Source organism: Phyllobates terribilis, unplaced genomic scaffold (assembly GCF_046119375.1).
Source record: "Phyllobates terribilis strain yellow unplaced genomic scaffold, ASM4611937v1 Scaffold_1__5_contigs__length_1240528914, whole genome shotgun sequence".
Taxonomy (NCBI): Eukaryota; Metazoa; Chordata; class Amphibia; order Anura; family Dendrobatidae; genus Phyllobates; species Phyllobates terribilis.
In genome coordinates, this window is record NW_027362761.1 from 310,820,332 (window position 1) to 310,847,950 (window position 27,619).

Below are 27,619 nucleotides of genomic sequence, written 5' to 3' on the forward strand. Positions count from 1 at the left end.
AAATATTCAGCATTATGTTTATTTAAAAAGTTCTCTACAAGTGCGTGACGCACCCATACAAGTTAAAAATAGAACACAAAATAGCTTTACATATTACGTACACAGGTAAAAGGAGGGCTTGGGACATCTGTCTCAGGTCTTCCGGTAGTCAGGTAGCACTAAAGCTTCACACTCTGTACATGGAAGGAAAGGCTGAGGGAGTCAAACTAGGCAGCACCCAGCTGCTTTCAAAGTGGAATGTGTGGGTTCCCTGCACCTTCTGATTTGGGCTCAAGAGGTGCTAAGGTGACCCTCCCTCCTCCACAGCTCTTTAGTCTTAATTTTTTTATTTTTTTACATTTTTTCTCTTTTTTTTAATGTTTTTATTTATTTATGGGACGAGGTTCCATCTCCAGGATGTGAACCGCGAGTTTCGTCGGGAGGGGACTGTTTACCAGGCTGGTGCAGTGTTGGCAAGACGTCTCATACGCCTATAGGGAGGAAAAGAGAAGAGGGGCAAGGTAAATGTTAAGGAGGTTGTAGGTGTATTCTTAACACTAAGGCAGAGGATCAGGTTATGTTAAAAAGGGGGATTTTAGTTTCACACTGGCCACTTGAAAAACATCCAGAGTTCAAATACGTCTAATACCCTTCCAGATACTCGCTATCAAATAAACCTAAAACCAAATCCTGCATCCTGAAATGATCCTTAATCTCCTAAAGAGCTTTGTTGCCAGAGTCGGGATATATATATAAAAAAAAAACGCAGAAAGAGCTGTGCATAAGAGAATACGATGGCACCACTTCAAAACGTGAAACGCCAACTGCAGAGCCCGTTGTATACACGTCTACATGCCTGTGGCCAAATGTTCCAAACTCGTAAGGTCATTCTGGTTTAGATCAAGTTGATGGGGAATTACATGTCTGTAAGCTCTCAGGCCAATTCTGGACAAACTATGTGAAAAATTATAATCTGCTGATTGTATATACTGAGGTCAGAAAATAAGCTGTCGATAGAACTGATTTAATATTTATATAAATGTCAGCTTTTGGCAAAGCGGAGTCAGTCCCATTGACTCTGATATGGTTGTGTATTTTACCGCTATGGCAAATCACAATAAGTGCTGATAGCTAAAATTAAAGAAAAATGTAATAATAAAAAAAAAGAACATTTTCACATGGATGCAATCACCTGTATATAACAATAGGGGGCAAAGCAGCCCCTAAAATTCATTTCTCATAGTTCTGGAAATAATTTTTACTAGATAAAGTACCAAACTGAAAGCTCTCTTTGCCCAGGGCAGGTAAGGCATTAACGTAGCGACTGAAGTGTTAGTACATTAAATGTTAGTACATTCACAGGCTTTTCTATCATATATTTCCATACAGCTGGTCCTACCCAACAGACTTTACAGCCACAATTATGGTAACAATCAATCAGAAGCAGATACACTCTCTATAAAAGGCACGTGTTCTAGTTTATATAAGAATGTATTGCACAAAAACACTGATACGGAACCAAAAGTCTTGTTCCTACAAGCACCGGGGTGGGAGACTATATTAAAATCCGGTTGTCCTGAATTAGTAAAAACTAAAAAGCTAGGGGGTGATAAAACCAGCAAGTGGGTTAATCATGTAATTCCAGGTTATACCACAGACATTACTGTCCATAAGCCAATTGACTACAAGAAGGGTACTGCAATCTGTAACTTTATACAGATATCTGCTATGAATTCCCTCAATCACAGCTCTCTAATCATGATCGACCTCAACACGCAAAATCAGGGGACTCTAAACCTCAGAGAAATCCGTCCATCCACATGTACCGTAATAGATTCCAACTTATGCCCAAAGAGGCTCTCCAACCAGCGTGAGCCATTTAATCTGAAACATAGCACCTCACCTTCCAGAAAAAAAAACAAAACAAATATTAATACTGTCACTACACTACAATACACGGAAAGTAAAAATACAAGTCTTAATACTGCACATAAGTACTTCATAAAGGCACCACCATAATATAACCAGTGGCGATTCATGTTCCAGTAACCCAGCATGCACCAGTAGACGTATACGCTACAGGGACCGGCAGAAGTTAAAGGATTATGGTTAAGCATTTCAAGCAGCAAAGCTATATCTATAACAACATTTCACAAGCAGATTTTTGGCACCAGTTTTAAGTATAATCCATCGATGCTAAAGAATACTAAAGCCTGATCAACAGATACGAGATACGAAAGAACATGAAGGATTCTGTTGTGGGCACTCATAGATGTGTTCTTGCTAGAGGAACCAGTAATATCCCATATATTGTAGGTTCTGCTAAAGAAGGGGGGAAAAAAAAAAAAAAAAAAGTTATGGAGGCAAGTGGGCGATTGATTATCTCAATGTGAGACAAAGATGCTTGAAGCTGGAAATCAATCCTAAGTGCATTAAGCCTCAGGGCCGAGTACCATATTTAGGGGTTAAACAGAATCACTTTTCTAAGGGGAATTGGGCACAGATGGTGCTACTAAGGTAATGGCGAGCACTGGGAGAAATGTCCAATCCCACCAGCTATAGTCATATGAAATACCAACACGTCACTTGCAAAGTGCGATAATGATTAAAAGAGCAGCTCCACTGGCTGAAGCACGACAGCACAGACACGGATAGACACACATCACTTCATAGGCTGGTGCGCAAAAGCTGAAAAGTCTTCCTCGTGGACGTTCCGAGGAAGTGCCACATTGTTGTCTATATTCTACCCCGGCGAGAAGCCCGGAAGGAAAAGCGTATGAAACGACGGTGGCACCTGGTGTTCCTGTCCTGGTCACGGATCTTCTTTTCCATTTCTGCGTCTGTAAGGGTCTCCAGAAGAGGACACCATTGGTCTGCATCACCTGTATTTCGGATTGCGATCTCCACTGTTGGCAAGGGGTTTTCACTGAAATAAGGATGTTAAAATGTGAGGAGACAAATGGGAAGAGACAGCAGACGCCATAACACTACTGTGTGATGTACATAACTAAAGCCTGCAATTAGAGACCCATTAATTATATGTAATTACAATCAGTGACAGAACAATCTTACGTCTTGTGTTCTATAGAAACATAACCATTTTTTTTTTTTTTTTTTTTTTTTTAAAGAAAGGAATAAATATAACTATTCTGATTTACAAAAACAGAGCATCTGAGCGCTTTAAGGCTGTAAGCACATTACTGTATGCAGGTTTATCCGCAGTTACAAGAATCAGACCAAACTTCACATAATGATCACCACGGCTACCTAGGAAGTCGGGTGTAACATTATTTCCCTCCTACTGATTTACACAAAAACAATGCTTTATGGCTGAATGTCATTTACAGTGCATAATATAATGAAAAATAAGGAAATTACTTCAAGTTAAGGCCGGGTTTACACCAGTCAATCCGTGGTGTTAAATGACCGCTGATCGGCCATGTTTGCCACCAGTGGTTGTTTAATAGTCTGTTTACACTGGCAGAGCACACTTGACAATGCACACAGAACAATCAGCAATAGAGCATTCTGTGTACACAGATTGTCATTGTGCTCAGCAGCACATATTTACACAGGACGATGTGCTGCTGAGAACGATGATCTTTAAGCCAGTCCGAAACTCAACTCACCCTAGGAACAAGGACTGGGTGATCGAAAGGTTGTTCTCACTACATGATCATTTGGACACTCTCGTTTCAAGAATAATTTGCTTGCAAAATAATAGTGTAAATATACCTTAAAGGGGTCACCTGGACAAAAAGTCCCAGGAGACTCCATATGTTAAAAAAACAAAAACACAAACTCAGTCACACTGTCGTACTCACCTACCTGCACCCACTTGGATCCAGTGTGGGCCGTCCCGTGGTCTGCACTAAGATGGAAAGTGGTGACGTCCACCTGTTGCTGGACTACTGCGCGCCATCATAAATATAAACCATCTGATGACGCACTACTCCAGTTACTTCTGCAGCTGGATCCAGGTGGGTGCTAGTAGGTGACACTGACTGAGCTTGTTATTTTTACATATCCAGACCACTGGGCAAAGTTTTACTTTACCAGGACAACCCCTTCAAAAGGGAACTGGTCACCAGTTTTTCCCATAAGAGGTAAGGCCAGCACCTGTAAGCCCTCATATACAGCATTCTAATATGTGGTATATATGCCCCCAATTCAGCCTGCAAGACAAAAAAAAAAAGAGCTTTTATTATACTCACCTACGGGGTGGTCGGGTCCAATGGGAGTCTCTGCACTTGATCCGGCGCCTCCTCTCTTTTTGCGATCCTGCGCTGCTTCGTGTGGATGACGTGTCCTACGTCATTCACACAGTGTTACAGCATTGCGCTCTGTGGCCTTTTCCTGCGCTTGTGCACTGCAGTACTTTGCTCTGGCCTCAGCAAGGCAGAGAAGTATACCTGCACAGGAGCGCGATGCTGGATACTGTCTGGATGACTTAAGACACTTGATCCACATGGAGCAAGAAGGAAGACAGCATGGCAAAAACAGATGAGGTGCCAGATCAAGACCAGAGACGCCCATTGGACCGAGCCGCCCCTAGGTGAGTATTATAAAAGGTCTTTTTCTCGTCTTGCAGGCCGATTTGGGGGCATATATACAGCATACTAGAATGCTGTATATGAGGGTTTACAGGTGCTGGCCTTACCTCCTACTGTAAAAAACAGGTGACAGATTTCCTTTAAAGTATGTGGTTCACATTTAAAAGCGTCTTGAATGACACCGACCCTGTGTGGTGCGTGGTCTCCATATACAGTGCTGGCCAAAAGTATTGGCACCCCTGCAATTCTGTCAGATAATACTCAGTTTCTTCCTGAAAATGATTGCAATCACAAATTCTTTGGTATTATTATCTTCATTTAATTTGCTTGCAAGGAAAAAACACAAGAGAATGAAGCAAAAATCAAATCATTGATCATTTCACACAAAACTCCAAAAAAAGGGCCGGACAAAAGTATTGGCACCCTCAGCCTAATACTTGCTTGCACAACCTTTAGCCAAAATAACTGCGAACAACCGCTTCCGGTAACCATCAATGAGTGTCTTACAATGCTCTGCTGGAATTGTAGACCATTCTTCTTTGGCAAACTGCTCCAGGTCCCTGATATTTGAAGGGTGCCTTCCCCAAACTGCCATTTTGAGATCTCTCCACAGGTGTTTTATGGGATTCAGGTCTGGACTCATTGCTGGCCACCTTAGAAGTCTCCAGTGCTTTCTCTAAAACAATTTTATAGTGCTTTTGGAAGTGTGTTTTGGGTCATCGTTCTGCTGGAAGACCCATGACCTCTGAGGGAGACCCAGCTTTCTCACACTGGGCCCTACATTATGCTGCAAAATTTGTTGGTAGTTCAGATTTCATAATGCCATGCACACGGTCAAGCAGTCCAGTGCCAGAGGCAGCAAAGCAACCACAAAACATCAGGGAACCTCCGCCATGTTTGACTGTAGGGACCGTGTTCTTTTCTTTAAATGCCTCTTTTTTTTTCCTGTACACTCTATGTTGATGCTTTTTCCCAAAAAGCTCTACTTTTGTCTCATCTGACCAGACAGCATTCTTCCAAAACATTTTAGGCTTTCTCAGGTAAGTTTTGGCAAACTCCAGCCTGGCTTTTTTATGTCTCGGGGTAAGAATTGGGGTCTTCCTGGGTATCCTACCATACAGTCCCTTTTCATTCAGACGTCGACGGATAGTACGGGTTGACACTGTTGTACCCTCGGACTGCAGGGAAGCTTGAACGTTAGTCGAGGTTCTTTATCCACCATCCGCACAATCTTGCGTTGAAATCTCTCGTCAATTTTTCTTTTCCGTCCACATCTAGGGAGGTTAGCCACAGTGCCATGGGCTTTAAACTTCTTGATGACACTGTGCACGGAAGACACAGGAACATTCAGGTCTTTGGAGATGGACTTGTAGCCTTGAGATTGCTCATGCTTCCTCACAATTTGGTTTCTCAAGTCCTCAGACAGTTCTTTGGTCTTCTTTCTTTTCTCCATGCTCAATGTGGTACACACAAGGACAAAGGACAGAGGTTGAGTCAACTTTAATCCATGTTAACTGGCTGCAAGTGTGATTTAGTTATTGCCAACACCTGTTAGGTGCCACAGGTAAGTTACAGGTGCTGTTAATTACATGAATTAGAGAAGCATCACATGAATTTTCAAAGGGTGCCAATACTTTTGTTCACCCCCTTTTTTGGGTTTGGTGTGGAATTATATCCAATTTGGCTTTAGGACAATTCTTTTTGCGTTTTTTTCATTGAAGACGAATTAAATGAAGATAATAATACCAAAGAATTTGTGATTGAAATCATTTTCAGGAAGAAACTGAGTATTATCTGACAGAATAGCAGGGGTGCCAATACTTTTGGCCAGCACTGTATATATGTTTTTAGAAAATAGAAAAAAAAAAATGCATATGTTTGACTACAAAAGTTCCAGTGACATTTGTGATTTGTATCACTTTTAGCCCCATTGTGTTCTTAAGCAGAGGGACACATCTTCACACTTTCATTTTTGTTATAGCTTTTTTTAAGATTAGCTTAACCTGTCAGGTCCTTCATGCCCTCCAACCCAGCAGCATTCACCTATATATGTTTAAACTCCCTGTAAAAAAATAATTATAATATCCTTGTCTATGCTAATTTATTTATCTCACTTATATAGCTCCATTAATTCCACAGCGCTTCACAGACATTATGGCACTGTCCCCATTGGGGCTCACAATCTAAATTCCCTATCAGTAGGTCTTTGGCGTGTGGGAGGAAACCCACGCAAACACGGGGAGAACATACAAATGACAGTTTTGACTAGTCGATGGGGTGTTAGTTGCCCCAGACTAGTCAGCCCTCGTTCTATATTATCACGCCCATGTGGGCGTGATAACTTAATTTGCATGAGCCGGCCTCATTGCCAGCACATGCAAATCTAGCGCTTGCGCCGCTCATTTTGGCAGCGTCAATGAGTCTCAGAAGCCGGGTGTACACTTTTAGTCTTCAGAGACGCACTGCGCATGATCGGAAGTTCAGAAGATAGCTTCCAGTCATGAGCAGTGATAACATGGAAAGAGGGTTGACTAGTTTAGGGCATCTAATGCCCCATCAACTAGTCAAAGCCTTCATTAGCATAGGAAACGGGGACATTCTAATTGCTTTTTTAAAGCATTTATTTAACTGAATTACGTTACAAAGGGCTGGTTAGGCAGGGAGTTTAATCATATATAGGTGAATGCTGCTGGGCTGGAGGGCATGAAGGACCTGACAGGTTCCCTTTAACGATTTAAATAAATCAGCAACTTAGCCATTTAAATGCCGCCTGCTGTCAATCAATGAAAGCAGTATTTAAATGGCTGCTTTGCCAATGAGGCAGGGTTACATAGGAGAAAACCAATTTCAGTAAATACTGTGATCGCCTGTGGCAGGGCTTCAAAGGGGAAACGTCAATTGCAATATACAGAACCGCCAACTGAATGACTGTAGGTTCAAAACATCCAATGAAAACAAGCAAAAAATAAAAAAAAGTGGAAAAAAATACACATTTTAAAACACAAATAATGTAAAAGTACAAACATATAAATCACCCCCTTTTCCCAGTTTGAAAATTTTAAAAGTAAACATACATCCAAAGTATAAACAAAAATGAAAATTTTCAGTGGTCGTTTTTCCCTCCCCAGAATGCAATACAAAAAGGTCATGTGTAGTGATGAGCGAGTATGTTCTGTCAACCCTTTCGGCGAGTATGCTCGGGCCGAGCACTGAGTAGTTACAGCTGCTCGGTGATGTGTTTGAATCGCTCCCGTGTGCATGATTTGCGACTGTTTGTTTCTTTCGCATTCCTCACATGTACTAAAGCTGTCAAACAGTCGCAAATCATGCACACGGGAGCGATTCAAACATAACACCGAGCAGCTGTAACTACTCGGTTCTCGGCCCGAGCATACTCGCCGAAAGGGTTAACAGAACATACTCGCTCATCACTAGTCATGTGTCGTATTTAACCAAAAATGGTGTCAATAAAATTATCAGCCTGGTGCTCAAAAAAGTTCGCAAAATCTCTTTCTTGGAGCCTTCTTTGGGGGACACAGGACCATGGGTGTATGCTGTTGTCGCTAGGAGGTTAACACTAGGCAAAAAAAAAAAAAAAAAAAAAATAGCTCCTCCGCAGTACACACCTGCCTACAGGCACCAAGCTCACCAGTTAGTGGCTAAAGCAGTAGGAGGAACATAAAATAATTAACTATGCAATGCCCAACGGGGCACAACCGTGAAAAATAAATTAGATGCCTAACAGGGCCAACTGGACGTATGCCCAAAATCAGGGTGGGTGCCGTGTCCCCCAATGAAGGCTCCAAGAAAGATTTTACGGTGAGTACCAAAAATCCCTCTTTCTTTATCGCTTCATTGGGGGACATAGGACAATGGGACGTCCAAAAGCAGTCTCTAGGGTGGGAGAATAAAATATAGCCACAGATTAGGTCTGACTGCGGGCAACCGCCGCCTGCAGAGCCTTCCGTCCAAGACTGGCATCAGCCGAAGAATAAGTGTGGACCCTGTAAAACCTTGAAAAGGTGTGGAGTGAAGACCAGGTTGCGGCCTTACAGATCTGAGAAGCTGAAGCCTGATGGCGAACAGCCCAAGAGGCCCTCACTGCCCGGGTGGAGTGAGCCCTTACCCCCGGAGGAGGGAGGTTTGTCCGAGACGCGATATGCCTCCAAAGTGGTCGAGCGTATCCAACGGGCGATGGTTGACTTGGAAGCAGGAAGGCCCTTGCAACGCCCTTCAGGGATGACAAACAGGGAGTCCGAACACCGAAGGGAAGCAGTTCTAGAAAGGTACACACTTAAAGCTCTGACCAGATCAAGTTTGTGCAGTGATTTCTCCTGTCGGTGCACTGGGGCCAGGCAGAAGGAAGGCAAAACAATGTCCTCATTGATGTGGAAAGAGGAGACTACTTTCGGCAAAAAGGAAGGCACCGGCCTCGTCTTGATGGAAGACCAGAAAGGGTGACCGACATGAGAGGGCTGCGAGCTCTGCAATAGAAGTAACAGCCACCAGAAAAGCCACCTTCCAGGAGAGAAGAGAGGCTGAGATGTCCTGAATGGGTTCAAACGGGGGCTGTTGGAGGACACTTAGTACCATATTAAGTTCCCATGGATCCACTGAGGGGAGATAAGGCAGCGCCAGGTGAGCCACCCCTTGTAGAAACGTCTTGACCTGAGGACAGAAAGCCAAATTACGTTGGAATAGGATGGACAAGGCCGAAACTTGGCCTTTGAGAGTGCTTAGAGAGAGTCCCGCTTCCAGACCAGACTGAAGAAAGGCCAAAATGACCGGTAACGAAAAGGACATGGGAGCTAGCAGATCTTTCTTGCAGTGACGAAAAAAGGCTCTCCAGGTTTTCTGGTACTAATTAGGGTCTGGATGACATTGTCCGCAAAACCCGCCTTCCTCAACACTGCGGCCTCAACAGCCATGCCATTAAATTCAGAGAACGAGAACTCTGATGAAGAATAGGCCCCCGAGAGAGGAGGTCCGGACTGTCTGGTAGTCTCCAAGGGGAGTCGACGAGCAGGTTTACTAGATCTGCGTACCAGACGCGTCTGGGCCAATCCGGGGCTATTAGAATTACCGGTACTCCTTCTTTCTTGATCCTTTTGACGACTCGAGAGATCAATGGTAGAGGAGGAAAAAGAGAGGGCAGCTGGAACTCAGACCATGATATGACTAGCACGTCTTGAGCGATTGCAAGGGGATCGCGGGACCGGGCTACAAAGGATGGAACCTTGTGGTTTAACTGAGACGCCATGAGGTCGACGTCCGGCGTGCCCCATCGTAAGCAAATCTGATGGAACACCTCGGCAAGGCCCTGTCGACTGAGGAAGTCGGCCGCCCAATTGTCGACCCCAGGAATGTGGACTGCTGAGATTGCCGGAACAGTGTTCTCGGCCCAAACTAACTCTCTTGCCACCTCTTTCAAGATGGACTTGCTGAACATTCCTCCCTGACGGCTTATGTACGCCACAGCCGTGGCGTTTTCCAATTGTACGCGGACTGCGAACCCTGCAAGAATATCCTGCCAGTAACGCAACGCCAGGTAAATTGACCTTATCTCCAAGATATTGATCGGTAGGGAGACTTCGTGGGGACTCCACCGGCCCTGCACCGTGTGGTAAAGGAAGACTGGCCCCCAGCCGATTAGGCTGGCATCGGTTATGACCACCTGCCAGCGTAGCGGTAGGAATGACCTCCCGGGTCTGAAGGAAGAGGGGAGAGTCCACCATGTTAATGACATTCTCACATGAAGAGGTAACCTGATGCGTCAATCTAGATAGGACGTGTTCTTGTCCCATGCCGACAGAAGGGCCAGTTGAAGAGGCCGGGTATGGAACTGGGCAAACGGCACTGCTTCCATAGCTGCCACGATTTTTCCCAAGACACTCATGCATAGGCGAAGAGAGTGTTGACTTGGGTCGGAAAGAAAGTGGATCCCCCGACGGAGAGAGATTATCTTTTCCCTCGGGAGAAGGACCCGGGCATGGGTTGTGTCGAACTGCATCCCTAGAAAGGTTACGCGTTGAGATGGGACCAGGGAGGATTTGTCTGTGTTGATCAGCCAGCCTAACAGAGAGCGTGTTCAAAGTGATCTGGAGACTGTGGAGACAGTCCCTAAACGTGGGACCCTTGATCAATAGGTCGTCGAGGTAGGGGATAATTACAATCCCCCTGGCTTGTAGAATGGCCATGACCGTTGCCATTACATTCGTGAAAACCCTCGGCGCAGAGGCAAGCCAGAAGGGGACAGAAGTGTACTGGTAATGTGCATTCTGGAAGGCAAATCGAAGGACCTTCTGATGTGGTGCGCAGATTGGGATGTGAAAATACGCATCCTGAATGTCCACTGAACATAGATATTACTCGGCTTCCATCGAGGCGATTACCGACCTGAGGGCCAGCATGGTGGGAGGCTTGCAGGTCGAGCAGAAAGCAGTTGTCAGACCTGGGGGCCACTTAGTACTGCAAAGAGCACAGGCGTAGTATGTGTGACTGTATGAGCGGGACAGACAGAAAGCTCCCTGGGTTTGGGCATATGTGCCTAACCAGGAATACTGCAGAGGAGAGAGCCTGTGGGCAGGAAAGGTGTGTGTCGGTGCCGGGGCAGGATCTACTCGGTCTGGAATATCCACAGTCCAGTATCCCATGTCGGAAACTCCGGAGCTGAGGCTGAAAGGAGCCGCTGTAGGAGGTGCGGTACTGAAGCTGGCAGGCAGAGAAGTGCCGCCGGAGCCTGGAACAGAGAACAGCGTAGAGGGGTGGGGCAGGAGCAGAGCGTGCTATCCTGAGTGACTTAGGGGAGCCGAGGCTCTGATAGGTGGAAAGAATGGGAGCGGGCTTAAGAACCCAGCTGCTGATAGGTCCCCGGGAGAACTGTGGGCGTGGCGGCCCTGATTGCCGGAGGGGGGCGTATACCCGCCGGTAAGAGGAATGCCCCACCCGAGACGCCCCCCCGACGGAGAAAGCAAGGGCAGAATTGCTGCGCAAAAAAGAGAAGGAGGAGGGGGAGGCTGTGGGGAACACCATGTTGCGGGGGACGCCATGCAGATGCGAGGAGAGGGGACGTGGCCAGGGAAGCGCTGCTGTGAGTAAGCGTTGTGTGTCCATATCCAGTGTTCTGGGCCTGGGGGCTGCAGTTATAAGGCAGCAGGAATGGGAGGGATTTTACCTTTGTTTGAGGTCCCGATACCTCTTCTTCCTCTCCACTTCTGGAGGATGGTCACAGTTATAGGGGGGGGGGGGAATCCTGGCTCTTCCTCCTTCCCGCACTGACCGGTACTGGACACTGCAGGAGACGGTGTCGACCCCAGAATCTGGGGGAAGGTCACCCACAGGGACCACCGTCTCCCTCCCAGGCCGCTCCGAGGAGGGGGCTGGGGTGGGGAATAGGCAAGGACTGGTCACCAGGAATCACCCTAAGACACCTGAAGGTGACAGGGGATAGGTCCGGCCCAGCGGGTCCGAGAGTGGGTGATGCCACACTGCTCTGTCGCTTGAGAATGGCGATAACAGGGGACGCAGTGTTCCCCGTTAACCCTGAAGAGCTGTATCTGAAAAATAAATAACAAGCATTAATAAAACACAACAGGGTTGGATCTGTGAAGATCCAGGTCTACCTCCTACAGACACTAAGCTTAAACTGGTGAGCTTGGTGCCTGTAGGCGGGTGCATACTGCGGAGGAGGAGCTATTTTCTTTTTTTTGCCTAGTGTCAACCTCCTAGCGACAGCAGCATACACCCATGGTCCTGTGTCCCCCAATGAAGCGATAAAGAAAAAACTATGGCAGAAATGCATTTTTTTCCCAGTGCATATTATGGTAAAATCAATGGTGTAATTCAAAGCTACAACTTGTCCCTCAAAAAGTCCTCATGGCTATTTAAGAGAAAAAAGTTATGGCGCTTAGATGAATGGAAAGAAAAAAACAAAAAGTAGAAAAATGGGAAATCAACCGGTCATTCAGAGGTTATATTTTACCACAAATTTCTTCTGGAAATGACCCAAGAGAGAACTATTTGGTGTGAAGTTTAGTTGGAAAAGAAAAAAAAGAAAAAAAGCTGATGTTCATGTACATTCCTAGATGACAGTGACATGAAAAACATTATTTCCCCATCTACAGAATATGCAAACAAACAGTAAAACACATGGGTAACCACAAACCCTGCATTATCTGCAAACATACAGCTGGTGCTGAAAGGACACTGCAAAAACAAACATTCTGCATGATCAGCAAAAAGATTTTGTCTGCTGCACTCATGACTTTGCCTATCTTAAGATTGCTGTTGAAACATACAGCATCTTTTATGAATTTTAGTGCAGAATCCTAAATCTGGCTTTAAACCACGTGCAACACTTAATGGCCATCATTTGGCTACTTGTTTGGTGATCAGCGGTCCTTTAATATGGTGTTTAGACAGGCAGACCGCTCTTCAAATGCGCACTGAGCACACACTGCTATTTTTCTCAACAGCAGAGGTCCTGTTTAGGAAGATGTGCTGCCAAGAACAACAATCTTTTAAAGCGAACCTGTCAGCAGGATTTTGCTAAGTAAACTACAGGCAGTGTCATATTGGGGCTGCTGCACTGATTAATATGATACCTGAGGTGAAGAAATCCATCTTGTGGTTCTTGTGTAATCAGTGTTTGCAGTTTTGAGTTAATGATATGCTTGTGCTCCGGGTGGGACTATAGGCAGGGTCTTTCCTCAGTGCTCTAGGCCAGATCAGCAAGATACAACCTGCCCACAGGCCGCGCCAAAGCACAAGTATGTTCCTCATACAGACAGCCAGAGACAGATAGGGCCAGCCTGTGGGCAAGTTTTTTCTTGCTGATCTGACCTAGAGCACCAAGGAAAGACCCTGCCTACAGTCCCGCCCCGGAGCACGGGCATATCATTAACTGAGAACTGCAAACACTGATTACACAAGAACCACAAGATGGATTTCTTCATCTCAGATATATTAATCAGTGCAGCAGCTCCAACATGACAACGCCTGTAGTTTACTTAGCAAAATCCAAAAATCCTGCTGACAGGTTCACTTTAAGAAGAAAACAAGATAACTTCATCTGAATGGTGAGAATTTTGCTTGCAAGGTTTTTTTTTTTTTTTTTTTTTTTTTAAAAAGGTGGTCAAAACAATAAGTTTCCTAGTGCAAAGCACTTGAGGAAACGCTCCTTCTTTTGGGAAGTTTTTGGGGGAGTTTTTTTTTTTTGTTTCCTAACATGTTACAGAACAGTTTTTTTCCTGCAGTGTTTTTTTTTTTGCAGCTTTCTGATTGAAGTGTCCAGTTTGGAGTGGATTCCATCAGGAGCCACTTCAAAGAGTGTAAAGTACTTTCTTTTCCCCTCTCACCAAGAGTTTTTCAAATCCTGAAGTAAAAAAGATGCTAAAAAATTGCACATATGAACAGCAGTTCAAAACCTTTTTTTTTTTAACCAATTTACAAAGTTTTTTTGTTTTTTTTTTAAAAAAAAAAAAAAAGCAAAGGACCAGCTCCAAAAAACCATGTGCACATAGCCTTACCGAAATGATGCAACAAACATAAGTACAATGTTAGTTAATGGGGGTCACTGCTAACCCTATTCACTCACCGTAAGAAAAATTCTAAGCATGTTGCATAGTTTACAAGTGCATCATGCAGAAGTGTGCGGATTTTATTACTGGTGATCAGACATTACTCACGTATAGTGTAGATAGATGTTAATCTTTGTACGGTAACCCCTATAAGTAAGATTATGTTTACGACAACAATTTGTTGCTTTCTTTGCATATTTCACATAAGTGAATTAATAACAAACTTTAATTTTTTTAATTCGCTTCTGCATTTGTGCCCAAAGCATGTCCTACCTGAATGCATAAGTCTTCTGATGCCAGCTGAGCTGCCCACGGATGCTGTATGCAATAGTGGTAACGAACTCGCCACCCAGACCGAGCTCGGAACATAACTTCAGTGCAAACTTCTCCGGGGAGTTCTCTTTTTCGGACATATCCCACTCAAACTGGTCAACCAAGGAAATGTTCCCAACGTGGATATTTAGCTGAGGAAGAGCACAAGGAGAAAAACCGCAAACCACAAAGTGAGGCCGCTAGCTTTCATTCACCAACACAGCAATAGTCTCAACACAGAGACATTATGCAGATTCGGAAAACACACGGCCAGCCTTTTTTGAGGTTAGGAAAATACTCATATTCCAGAAGTGTCATGCAAAAACATCATCCAGGTATGAAATCAGCTGTGAAAACTGCACTAAATGTCCACGGATTATCCAACTGTCTGAAAAAAAGGCAAACAACTTGCAGGCATATGACTACACTAAAAGAAAACCATGCAGCACACTGCGATGACATGCAATGGAGTCAGCTGAAAAATGCACACAAGCCATTGTTAGGAGGTTACAAAGACCAACTACTTTCTCAGTACCTTAATGATGACTCTCTGATCAGACTGGTCCTCCAGAATGCTGTCAGTAGGATAAGACTCGATCTGCTGGCGGATAGCTGAAGCAATAGCTGGGACAAAGGCAAGAGGGTTGAGGTCTAGGTCGTCACAGAGAATCTCTGCAAACATTTCTGGGGTCATTAACTTCTCTGTAGATGAAAGGGGAAAAAAAGTGTCAAAAACCCTAAATAGCCAAAATATAACATTACAGAAAAAAATCTCTTAACATTTAAGGATTTAACTTTGCACAGTCCTTTACTAGGACTACAATATTGATAGCCTATCCATAGTATAGGCTATGAATATCAGATTTACGGAGATGTAAAGACTGCAACCAGCTGACTAAAAGAGGTTGTGCTGAGGGACAGAGCTCCACATCCCAGTCATAGCGCAATCGCTTGTACAAGTGGCCGTATTACCATTCATTCCCTTTCTCTGGATCAGGCGAGAGCGGCTGTGAGCCACAATACCAGGCACATCCACAACTAAAAGTACAGAGTTGTGCTAAGAATCCTAAAAACTTCTTTAAGCCCTTCATGACTTTGCGATTTTCAGTTTTTTTTCCTCCCCTTATCCCAAGAGCCATAACTTTTTAATTTTTCTATCAATATGGCCGTATGAGGGCTTGCTTTTTTTGCGGGATAAGTTGTACTTTTGAATGACACCATTCATGTTATCATGTGCTGCACTGGAAAGTGGGAAAAAAAATCCAAGTGCGTTGAAACTGCAAAAAAAGTGCAACTCCACAATTGTTTTTTGGGTTTCTTATTTATCATGTTCACTATATGGTAAAACTGACCAGAAATATGATTCTCCAGGTCAGTAGGAGTACGCAGATAGGTTTTATTTAAGTGGTGAAGAGAAATTCAGAAGTTTGTAAGAAAAAAATAAAAAATAAAAATTTCCCTCATGTTGCCATTTTCCAAGACCCGTAGCATTTTCATTTATCGGGATATGGGGCTGTGAGATGGCTTATTTATTGTGTCCTGAGCTGATATTTTTATGGATACTATTTTGGGGTACATACAGTGTTTTTAATAGCCTCTTATTGCATTTTATTGCAATGTTGCGGCAGTCAAAAGAAAGGAATTCTGGGGTTTGGATTTTTTTTTCCGTTACGCTGTTTACCGATCAGATTACTTTATTTTATACACTGCTCAAAAAAATAAAGGGAACACTAAAATACCACATCCTAGATATCACTGAATGAAATATTCCAGTTGCAATTCTTTATTCATTACATAGTGGAATGCGTTGAGAACAATAAAACATAAAAATGATCAATGTAAATCAAAATGAATATACCATGGAGGTCTGGATTTGGAATGATACTCAAAATTAAAGTGGAAAATCAAATTACAGGCTGATCCAACTTCAGTGGAAGTGCCTGCTGACACACTTCAGCCACATGAGGCATAGCATTATCATGCATCAGAAGAAACCCAGGGCCCACTGCATCTGCATATGGTCTCACAATGGGACTGAGGATCTCATCCTGGTACCTAATGGAAGTCAGGCTACCTCTAGCGAGCACATGGAGAGCTGTGCAGCCCTCCAAAGAAATGCCTCCCCACACCATTACTGACCCACTGCCAAACCGGTCATGCTGGAGGACGTTGCAGGCAGCAGAATGTTCTCCACGGCATCACCAGACTCTGTCAAGTCTGTCACATGTGCTCAGTGTGAACCTGCTCTCATCCATGAGGAGCACAGGGCGCCAATGTCGAATCTGCCAATCTTGGTGTTCTCTGGCAAATGCCAATCGCCCTGCACAGTGGTGGGTTGTAAGCACAACACCCACTTGTGGATGTTGGGCCTCCATACCACCCTCATGGAGTCTGTTTCTGACATTTTTTTAGCAGACACATGTATGTTAGTGGCCTTGCAGGGCTCTGGCACTGTTCCTCCTTGCACAAAGGAGGAGGTAGCGGTCTAGTTGCTGGGTTGTTGCCCTTCTAGGGCCCCCTCCACGTCTCCTAGTATGTACTCCATGCACTAGACACTGTGCTGACAGACACAGCTACCCTTTTTGTCACAGCTCGCATTGATGTGCCATCCTGGATGAGCTGCACTACCTGAACAACTTCTGTGGGTTGTAGACACCGCCTCATGCTACTGTACCTCTAGGGGTGAAAGCAATGACAAAATGTAAAAGTGACAAAAACAGCAAAGAAGGATGAGAATAGAGAAATGGTCTGTGGTCACCCCCTGCAGAACCACGCCTTTATAGGGGGTGTCTTGCTAATTGTCTATCATTTCTACCGTGTGTCTGTTCCATTTGCACAACAGCAGGAGAAATTGATTCACAATCAGCGTAGCTTCATAACTGGACAGGTTAATTTTATAGAAGTGTTATTGACTTGGAGTTACATTGTGTTTAAGTGCTCCCTTTAGTTTTTTGAGCAGTGCATTTTGATAGATTGGACATTTCTGAACAGAGTGATACCAAATATGTGTATATTTTATTTTAATGGGGAAAAATGGGGGTGATTTGAACTTGTGTTTTTATTGCCTTCATATTTTTAAAAACTTTAATTTTACTCACCTTTTACTGACTTAAATAGTCCCCTTAGAGGACATGCAGCTGCGATCGTCTGATCGCTTGTGCTATACACAGGTGCATCTCACTAAATTAGAATACCATCAAAAAATTAATTTATTTCAGTTTTTCAATACAAAAAGTGAAACTCATTATATAGAGCCATTACAAACAGAGTGATCTATTTCAAGCGCTTATTTCTGTTAATGTTGATGATTATGGCTTACAGCCAATGAAAACACAAAAGTCATTATCTCGGTAAATTAAAATAATTAACAAAAACACCTGCAAAGGCTTCCGGTGCATTTAAAAAGGTCCCTTAGTCTATTTCAGTAGGCTCCACAATCATGGGGAAGACTGCTGACTTGACAGATGTCCAGAAGGCAATCATTGACACAAGGTCCCAGAGTTCAAATTTTCATTTGAAAATCAAGGTCCCAGAGTCTGGAGGAAGAGTGGAGAGGCCACAATCCAAGCTGCTTGAGGTCAGGGACAGGGGTACTGATGGGCGGGATGAATGGCACGTTTCCGGCTGGTGTTAAATCTTGCTTTCAGTGATTGACAGGGGGATTTAACTGAGTAACAGTTAAATTCTGTTTTTCTATTGCATCAAATAAGTATTTTATGCAATAAAATATTAATTATGTAAAAATCATACAATGTGGTTTTCTGTATTTTTTTTTCCTCTCTCACAGTTGACGTGTACCTATGATAAAAATTACAGACATCTCTCCATTCTTTGTATGGGGGAGACAAGTCTTCTGGTGATAAAACAGTAATTGTATCAGCAGGAGATTATCAGAATTACAGCAAGCAGCCCAATAAGTGATACATCTCTGGATTGGAGTGTTTGTCTTTAAAATTATGCTGCTCTCAGATTAGGTGGCAAAAACCTGGTGATAGAATCTATTTAACCCCTTCATGACATGATGAAACTTACATCATACGTTGTGTCCTGGCCTTTGATGAGGGCTCGCAAAGGCATTCAGCCATCATTTGCCTCTAACAGCAACAGGCAGAATGAAGCTCTGCCCTCGGCTGTTAACCTGTTAAATTCCCCTGCCAATCTCTGACAGAGGCATTTAATGTGTTTCGGCAACAGGGAGTGTCAATCCATCCGCCCATTGGCGTGCCCATCACATTATCGCAGGGTACAGATTGGTTGCCATGACAGCCAGGGGTCTGCTGAAGACCCCCGTGCCTGTTATTACAATTCCCCTGTGAAAGCCAGCATTTAGCTGGCGCTCATAGTATAGCTAAAATTAGGATCTACATGTGCATAGCACAAGGAATCTGATGGTCGCAGCTTCAAGTCCCTTAAGGGGGCTAACAAACACAGTACAAAGTGAAAAAATGTTTTTAAAAATATGAAAGAAAAAAAAAAAAAAAAAAAAGTTCAAACCACCACACTTTTGCCTCATTAAAAAAAAAAATACACATTTGGTATAGCTGTGTTCGTAAAAGACTGATCTATCATAACAAAATAAATTAATCTGATCAGTAAATGGAGTAATGAGAAAAATTAAATTGAAAAGCCAGTATTACGTTCTTTTGGCCGCTGCAACATTGCAATTAAATGCAATAAGAGGTGATGAAAACATTGCATCTACCCCAAAATGGTACCAGTAAAAACGTCAGCTTAGGGCGCAAAAAATAAGCCCTCAAAAGCACCAGATCCCGAAAATTGAAAAAGTTACTGGTCTCGGAAAAAGCAAGTTGTTTTTTTTTTAATGAATTTCTGATTTTTTTCCCCACTCAAAAAAAACCCAACAAAAAACACTATACATGTTTGGTATCTTTGTACTTGTATTGACCTAGTGAATCATATTGTCAGGTCAGTTTTACCGTATAGTGAACATGGTAAATAAAAAAAAAAAAAATAAATTGTGGAATTGCACTTTTTCTTCAAGTTCAACTTACTTGCAATGTTTTTCCCCCATTACCCAGTACACTGTGTGGTAGAATGGATAATGTCATTCAAATGTACAACTCATCCCGCAAATAAGAAGCCCTCATAAGGCTATGTGGAAGGAAAAATAAAGTTATGCCTCTTGTAAGAAGAATAGGAAAGAATGAAAAGGAAAAAACAAATGGACAATACCCCAGTCATGAACAGGTTAAGTGGGATGGAAACAGTCCATTTCCTAAAAGTATTAATCCTACATGAAATCCAGTAACGCTAATAGGAGCCCAATAATTCTAGCGACTGATATAAGTATCTGCAATCCATCACCACCAGTACCGATAGTTGATGTGCCTCGATGATGAATTTGTGCAGAATTACGCACATTTCTTTTAAGGTCATTCATTGCACGTAAGGGGTGAAATTACCTTATGAAAAATGACAAAACTGTGTGGACTCTCATTTGGGCGGACTACCAGCATGGCTACTAGTAAAGGCACTTTACAAATCACTGATCATAAATAACAACAAATTCAATTTGAAGCCAAAAGTACCATTCATGTTCCATGTAAACGCATCACGCAACTTCTGCCCATCGATCTCCATGTCCAGGCGGATAGGGACTAGCACCTCTGGCTGAGAAGCGTTCTCGTGAATCACTGCTGGATCATGGTCATCAAAACTATGAATGGAGAGCGAAAAAACAAAACATGAAATGTCTCGCTATGTACTATGGTCAATCACCTGAAAAAGACTTTACGGTAATATAAAACTAATGGGAACAGTAATTGCTGAGTGGCACAGACATTGCTCTCATTTTTCACCTCTGAGTTTAGTGTCAGAGAATTACACTAAAGCACCATTCCAGCATTTTGGTTTTTTTTCATCGCTGGAGTGGTGCTTTAAACGTAAGCCCTCTGCCCCCGATCATATTTTCACCCACCGGCGACTTCACCGTTTTTTTGGTGCCGCTCAGGTCCCATAGCGCCATCATGTGACAGTAGCTTCTGAGTAGCCAGAAGCTACATCAGAAGTTCTCAATGCAAGTCTATGAGAGCCACAACAAGGCTAGAACGAAGCTCTCATAGACTAATACTGATTATTGACCTCCAGCCCGCTCCATGAAACACTGGAGCAGCCGGCAGGTCACAAACTGCAGGAGACGGACCGGACCAGCGGCAAACACAGATGAAAACACCGGAAGGCGAGTATCACACACAGGCTTGCATTTTAACACCTCTCCAGCGGTAAAAAAAAAAAATGGAGTGGTGCTTTAACTCCTTCAGCACCTTGCAGTTTTCACACTTTCGTTTTTTGCTCTTAATGTTCCCAGAGCCATAACTTTTTTCTTTTCCGTCAATATGGCTGTATGAGGGTTTGTGTTTTGCGGGACAAGTTGTACTTTTGAATGACACCATTGATTTTACCATATAGTGTACTAGAAAACAGGAAAAAATTTCCAAAACGCAGTGAAATTGAAAAAAAAGTGCAATTTCACAATTGTGTTTTTTATTTACCCCTTTCACTATATGGTAAAACTGACCCAACAGTATGATTCTCCAGGTCAGTACAAGTATGCAGATAGGAAACATGTATAGATTATTTTTTATTTAAGTGGTGAATTTTTTTTTCAAAATTTGTAATAAAAAAAAAAAAAGAAGAAGTCACCATTTTCCGAGACCTGTAGCGTCTCAATTTTTTTTTCGGGATCTGGGACTGGGTGAGGGCTTACTTTTTAGGCGCCGAGCTGACGTTTTTATTGATACAATTTTGGGATAGATACAATGTTTTGATCGCCTGTAATTGCATTTAATTGCAATGCTGTGGCGCGTCAAAAAATGTAGTTCTGGCATTTTGATTTTTTCTCTCGTTATGTAATTTACCAATCTGATTAATTTACTTTCTATTTTGATAGATCGGACATTTCTGAACACAGAGATACCAAATGTGTATTTTTTATATTTTGAATGGAGTGAGAGGGGAGGGTGGTTTCAACTTTATTTATTTATTTTTTTTAAATATTTAAAAAAAAAAAAAAAAAAAAAAAAAGTATGTTTTTTTTACTTCAACAGTCTCCTTAGGAGACTTGAAACTGCGATCATCTTTAGCCCTGCTATGTGTAGCATAAATCACAGGCCGGCGGGCGTTCATAGGAGATTTACAATGATAGGCACGGGGGTCTTCTACAGACCCCCGGCTGTCATGACAACCCATCGGCGCCCCGCGATGACGTGACAGAGTCGCCGATGGGTATGTCTTATGACACGCTTCCAGTTTGCGCGAGTTAAATGCCGCTGTCAAACATTGACAGCGACATTTAACATGTTAACAGCCGTGGGTGGATTGTGGATCTACCCGCTGCTGTTAGTGGCACATGACAGCTGATAAGATCAGCTGTCATGTGCAGGGAAAGATGCGGGCTCAGCGCCAGATCCCGAATCAAATGCAGGGAAACGAGCTTGGATGTACCTATACATCCAAGGTCGTAAAGGGGTTAATGAAGGGCAGTGAAACTACAGTTATGTAAATGCACTAAAGCGAGAGTCCTGATTGCCTTTCTAACATCTATGGCAACCTGTACTATCGGGTGCATGCTACATGAGATGATGGATACACATGATACAAAACACACATCTTACCACAACGGGAAGGTTCTCTTCTTGTCCCGACCTAAGCGGTTTCGATTAATAGTAGTAGAGCAGGGCACAGCGTCCAAGTGGTGAGAGCTGTTCGGCAGTGTTGGTACCCACTGGCTGTTTCTTTTTGCTTTTTGTTCCCTGCAATAAAAATATAAAAGCCCTTAGTAACATCCAAAATTAATGGGAATGCCAGAAGAAAAGCAAATAATGCGGCATCCATAGCGAACAATAAAAGTTCAGGTAAATATATAAAGGCATTTTAGGATCTGATCAAACCCAGGTCACGACTTCATTTATAATGGAAGTCACAAGTCTCTGCTGGTACAACGTGTCCAACAAACTCCATTTAATTACAATGGGGCCCGTTGGGGGTATGCTTTAGTATGGAGAACAGCACTGGTATTCTTCCTGGCAAATTTGACACAATGCGAATGTGAACAGAGCCTAAACAGCCCTGGCATCAGGACAAAGTAACAAACCATGTTCATGAAACACTGCTCAAAAACTACCAGATACAAGCACTAAAGACACCATAATGCTACACTTATTTATGGGCCGGCCTGAAGGTACGCAGACAATGTATGCCCAAACGTGAAATCCAAATACCAATTGTGGCAAGAGAAAAGAGGACACGACAGCTCTCCTCTCCATGACCAAGATATACTCTGAATGCCAACCAGCTCCAGACATGACAGTACTTTTGGTCCACACCTGGGCAACTCTGGGTATTTCAGAACAGCACAGAATTCTATGCTGACCCAAAGTTCAGATCCCTAGAATATTGGGGTCCAGGTGTTTCTAAAGCAACATGAACCCTAATATTCACCAATACTTGTCCAAGTCTTGTCTGAAATTTGCCATACTGTCATCTTGACTAAATTCAGATTGGGGGGTAATACTAGACTTTCCTAAATACACCAATGTACGAACCATGCTTACCTGAGATAAGTCGGAGGCTCTGTGCTAATAGAGACAGCTTTGTATTTTTCATCGTTGCCATCTAGGATCTCTTCAACTTCTGAAGCTTTCAATAGAGTGACACTAGTAGCTAATGTTGTGTACCCGTGATCTATAGAAAAACAGAAAAATACAAGTTACATCAAACTCACTGGAAACACTGGTAATGTCAAGCGGCAGATGCCACTCACTGCCCTAACACCGATGAATGGAACTTAGTTGCTGTTTTCTGTGAATTCATTGACACACATTTTTTTAGCTTACAATACTGGATGACTGACACTAATGGCACCATACACCTTAAAGGGGTTATCTGGTCTCAGAAAAAGAAAAAGTCTGCAATCAATCTATGAGACTGCGAAGCCGTGACAGTATGGGATGCCCACAGTCACGATTTCCCTGTATTTCCCGTGATTTGACTGCATGTGTGCAATTTGCGGTCACCTGCCAACGAGACCCTTGCGGTTCTTTTAATTCGCTTCTATTCAGATATGCTGAGAGACCACAAATATACAAATCACATATCATGAGACCCTCCACAGAGTGAACACAGGGGAATTCTGATAGTGTGTGCATCACATACTATTATTTGGCAGTCTCATATAGTCTCTCCAAACTAATCTCCCGATATCTTTCCTCACGCAATCTCCGATCCTCCCAAGACCTCCTTCTCTCCTCCACACTTATTCATTCCTCACACAATCGCCTACAAGACTTCTCCTGAATATCCCCCAGCCTCTGTAATTCTGTGCCTCAACACATCCGATTATCCACCACATTTGGATCCTTCAGACAGAACTTGAAAACCCATCTCTTCAAGATAGATTACAACGCTGCCGCCTCACCACTACAGAAGCTGCTGCAACCCCCCCCCCCCCAACCTACAGTCTCCTTCCCCCACCATCCTGTAGAATGTAAGCCCACAAGGGCAGGGTCCTCTTCCCTCTGTACCAGTCTATTATTGATAGTTTGTTTACGGTAAGTGATATCTGTATTTGGTATGTAAACCCTTCTCATGTACAGAACAATGGCGCTATATAAACAACAACAACAACGAAACAAAGAAATGCCACAGAACACCAGGATTGGCAAAGTCGCCACTGGTGCCCTGTGCTCTTCACAGATGAAAGCAGGTTCACACTGAGCACATGTAACAGACGTGACAGAGTCTGGAGACGTCGTGGAGAGCGATCTGCTGCCTGCAACATCCTTCAGCATGACTGGTTTGGCAGTGGGTCAGTAAAGGTGTGGGGTAGTATTTCTTTGGAGGGCCGCACAGCCCTCCATGTGCTCGCCAGAGGTAGCCTGACTGCCATTAGGTACCGAGATGAGATCCTCAGACCCCTTGCGAGACCATATGCTGGTGCAGTTGGCCCTGGGTTCCTCCTAATGCAGGACAATGCCAGACCTCATGTGGCTGGAGTGTGTCAGCAGTTCCTGCAAGATGAAGGCATTGAAGCTATGGACTGGCCCGCCCGTTCCCCAGACCTGAATCCGACTGAGCACATCTGGGACATCATGTCTCGCTCCATCCACCAATGTCACGCTGCACCACAGACTGTCCAGGAGTTGGCGGATGCTTTAGTCCAGGTCTGGGAGGAGATCCTACAGGAAACCATCCGCAACCTCATCAGGAGCATGCCCAGGTGATGTAGGGATGTCATACAGGCACGTGGAGGCCACACACAATACTGAGCCTCATTTTGACTTGTTTTAAGGACATTACATCAAAGTTGGATCAGCCTGTAGTATGTTTTTCCACTTTAATTTTGGGGGTGACTCCAAATCCAGGCCTCCATTGGTTAATAAATTTGATTTCCATTGATGATTTTTGTGTGATTTTGTTGTCAGCACATTCATCTTTGTACAGAACAAAGTATTCAATGAGAATATTTCATTCATTCAGATCTAGGATGTGTTATTTGAGTGTTCCCTTTATTTTTTTGAGCAGTGTATAATCAGGTCTTCTGCATTACATACTGTGAAGATATATCCGTAGGGACAAGGGAACAATATGGCCCCCCCACCCCCCCCATCAGCGCCCTGGTACCATCCCACAGAGACCCAACTGTTTACCGAGGACAAGTCTGACAGAGCGGAATTAGATCGCTGGGCACAATCTGCAGCCCGCCTGACGCTGGGACAGCAAACACACGGCGCACACTTATGTACAGCAAGAACATCAAGGAAGCAACACCTACATTTCTTCCCATGTGAAGAGGCGACAATCTTCTTCCTTTCTTCCACTGTAGCCAGGCGTCTCCACAGGGAGGGATACCTCTTGTATAGTGAACCCCTAAACATGCGAAGGTAATTCCCCACCTGGAACCAAAAACCACCATTAAAACCCAAATATTCATCACTGGTGACCATACAAAAATAATTCCCCCCACATATAAGCAATGGGGAGGCAACACTTCCATGAAGATATCAGTAATGAGGAGGCAACCCATATATTATAAAATATATATAATTATTGGTGAGACGACCCCCTCTATATCTGCAGAAATAGCAACCCCCCCCCCCCCCTTTATCCATATAAATATAATTATTGCTGAGGTAACCCCCCCTTTATCCATATGTATTTATATCATTTTCCATTACAATTTGCACAGCTTTGAAGTCTGCCTCTTACGCTTCGACAAACTTTTTTTGCACAAGTCTCTTTGGGTATTAATTTCTTGAAATGCATCTCTTATGTAATTTTTCAAATCACTGACACTTTTTGGTTTTCGACTATAAACTTTGTCCTTCAGTACTCCCCTAAAGAAAAAATCCATTGGGGTCAAGTCTGGTGAACGTGCCGGTCAATCAAGTGGGCCTCTTCGGCCAATCCATTTATTAGGCTATGTGCCCACGATGCAGAAATGCTCAGGATTTTTTTCTGAGCGTTTCTGCATCTCCCTGGCAGAAAAAAAACGCATGCGGATTGTACATGCGGATTGCACATGCGTTTTCCTGCCAGGGACATGCGGAAGTGAAGCGTTATTCACTGGCATTTCCGCATGCGGGTTGACAAGCACTTTCCAAGCGATTAGCATCATTTGGAAAGTGCTTGTGACAACTAGGTCACACTATATAAATCCATGCAAACAGCATGGATTTATATAGTGTGACCCGAGAGAGTGGTTAAAAATAAAAAAAATAAACTATACTTACCTTCCGATGACCCGCGCTGTCTTGCTGCGCTCCTGTGCTGGCTGCTGGCAGATCGCAGTACTGAAAAGACCTGCCGTCACATGACTATGACGTCAGCGCTGGTCCTTCAGTCCTGCGCGATCTGTCGGCAAGCACAGAGAAGGAGTCTGGGGGCCGTCGGAAGGTGAATATAATCTTTATTTTATTCTTTTTTTTTTTTTTTTTTTTACAGCATTTAATGGTACCTGGGTGTGGAGGAGAGTCTCCTGTCCTCCACACCCGGGTACCATCCGCACATTAGAACGCGCCAATTATGCAAGTACAGATGTAGTCTTGCGGAATTGGCGCGGTCTAATGCAAGTCAATGGCGGCGAAAATGCAGTGCTTCCGCAAAATTAATGGACATGCTGCTGAATTTTGAGCGCAGCATAAACGCTGCAGAAAAATCCGCATCATGGGCATTGAAAGTGCGGAATTGCATTGGAGACCATGGGGGAAGGTTTCCCAAGCATTTACGCTGCGGAAATTCCACAGCATAAATGCTTGGAAAACGCATAGTGGGCACACAGCCTTAGGAAATGTTTCATCAAGATACTCGCGGACTACTCTTGAATAATGTGGAGGGGCCCCATCTCGTTGGAAATAAAGGTCATTTGAATTAGGCTGTTGCTATAACTGAGGAACAACTTGATTCATTAGAATTTTGAGATACTTATCTCCTGTGACTGTTCCATCAAAAAATATTGGTCCTAAAACACCAAAACTTGAAATACCACCCCAAACATTGACACCAGGCTCATTTAGTTGTTGCTCTAATGTTAAATGCATGTTCTCATTATACCAGTAAATACAATTATGTCTGTTAATATGGCCGGATAATTTGAAAGAAACTGGATTTTGTTTGATAAATCTCCCCCTTCATAACCTTATTACACTTTCTGTCCACCTACTTTTGGACCACCCTGTGTGTGTAATATATAATTTGTTGGGGTAACCCCTCCTTTATCCATATATATATATATATATATATATAATTATTGGTGAGTTAACTCTCACACACACACACACACACACACACACACACACACACACATATTGGGGAGCAAGCCCCTCACCTCCCCAGACTCCGGCATCTGCCGGCCCCCCAGTCGCCCATCACCAGGGGAGGTCAGGTAACCCTGGAATCCCCCACATGTTCGCATTGTCTGCACTGCCCTCCCTACTCCTTTGTCTGAGCCCCTGCTCTGAGCCGCTTAGTTCCGTGGTGTTTTAAGGGTCTGACCCGATCTTTTTAATCTGATACCTCGGAGCCGATCATGTAAAAATCTCCATCTTCTTCCAGCTGAAATTTCACCGGCTTTTGGCCGAATGTTTTACTCAGCGCCATGATCATCTTGCCTTCTCCTGCGCCGGGCCCGGCTCTCCGAGCATGCGCAGTACATTAACTTAGCAATGAGTATGCGTAGAA

The 27,619-nt window shown here is 43.6% G+C and overlaps 1 protein-coding gene across 1 annotated transcript; it reads right to left on the reverse strand.

The window, feature by feature from the left end:
• On the reverse strand, positions 1–27,619 carry SMARCB1 (SWI/SNF related BAF chromatin remodeling complex subunit B1). Its single transcript, XM_073674651.1, has 9 exons — positions 27,455–27,619; positions 25,215–25,335; positions 22,996–23,125; positions 22,057–22,194; positions 19,972–20,099; positions 14,958–15,124; positions 14,384–14,574; positions 2,774–2,905; positions 1–470 (listed from the first exon to the last, which is right to left on the reverse strand). The coding sequence occupies exons 1-9, from the start codon at positions 27,542–27,544 to the stop codon at positions 431–433; spliced, it is 1,137 nt and encodes a 378-aa protein (XP_073530752.1). The 5' UTR covers positions 27,545–27,619; the 3' UTR covers positions 1–430.

Excerpts from the sequence above, each read along its gene's own strand:
- SMARCB1 (XM_073674651.1), bottom strand. The coding sequence starts at position 27,544 with ATGATCATGGCGCTGAGTAAAACATTCGGCCAAAAGCCGGTGAAATTT. Across the intron at positions 25,336-27,454 it reads TTTACATGATCGGCTCCGAG|GTGGGGAATTACCTTCGCAT; the intron begins GTATCAGATTAA and ends TTTTGGTTCCAG. Across the intron at positions 2,906-14,383 it reads CAGAAGACTTATGCATTCAG|TGAAAACCCCTTGCCAACAG; the intron begins GTAGGACATGCT and ends TCCTTATTTCAG.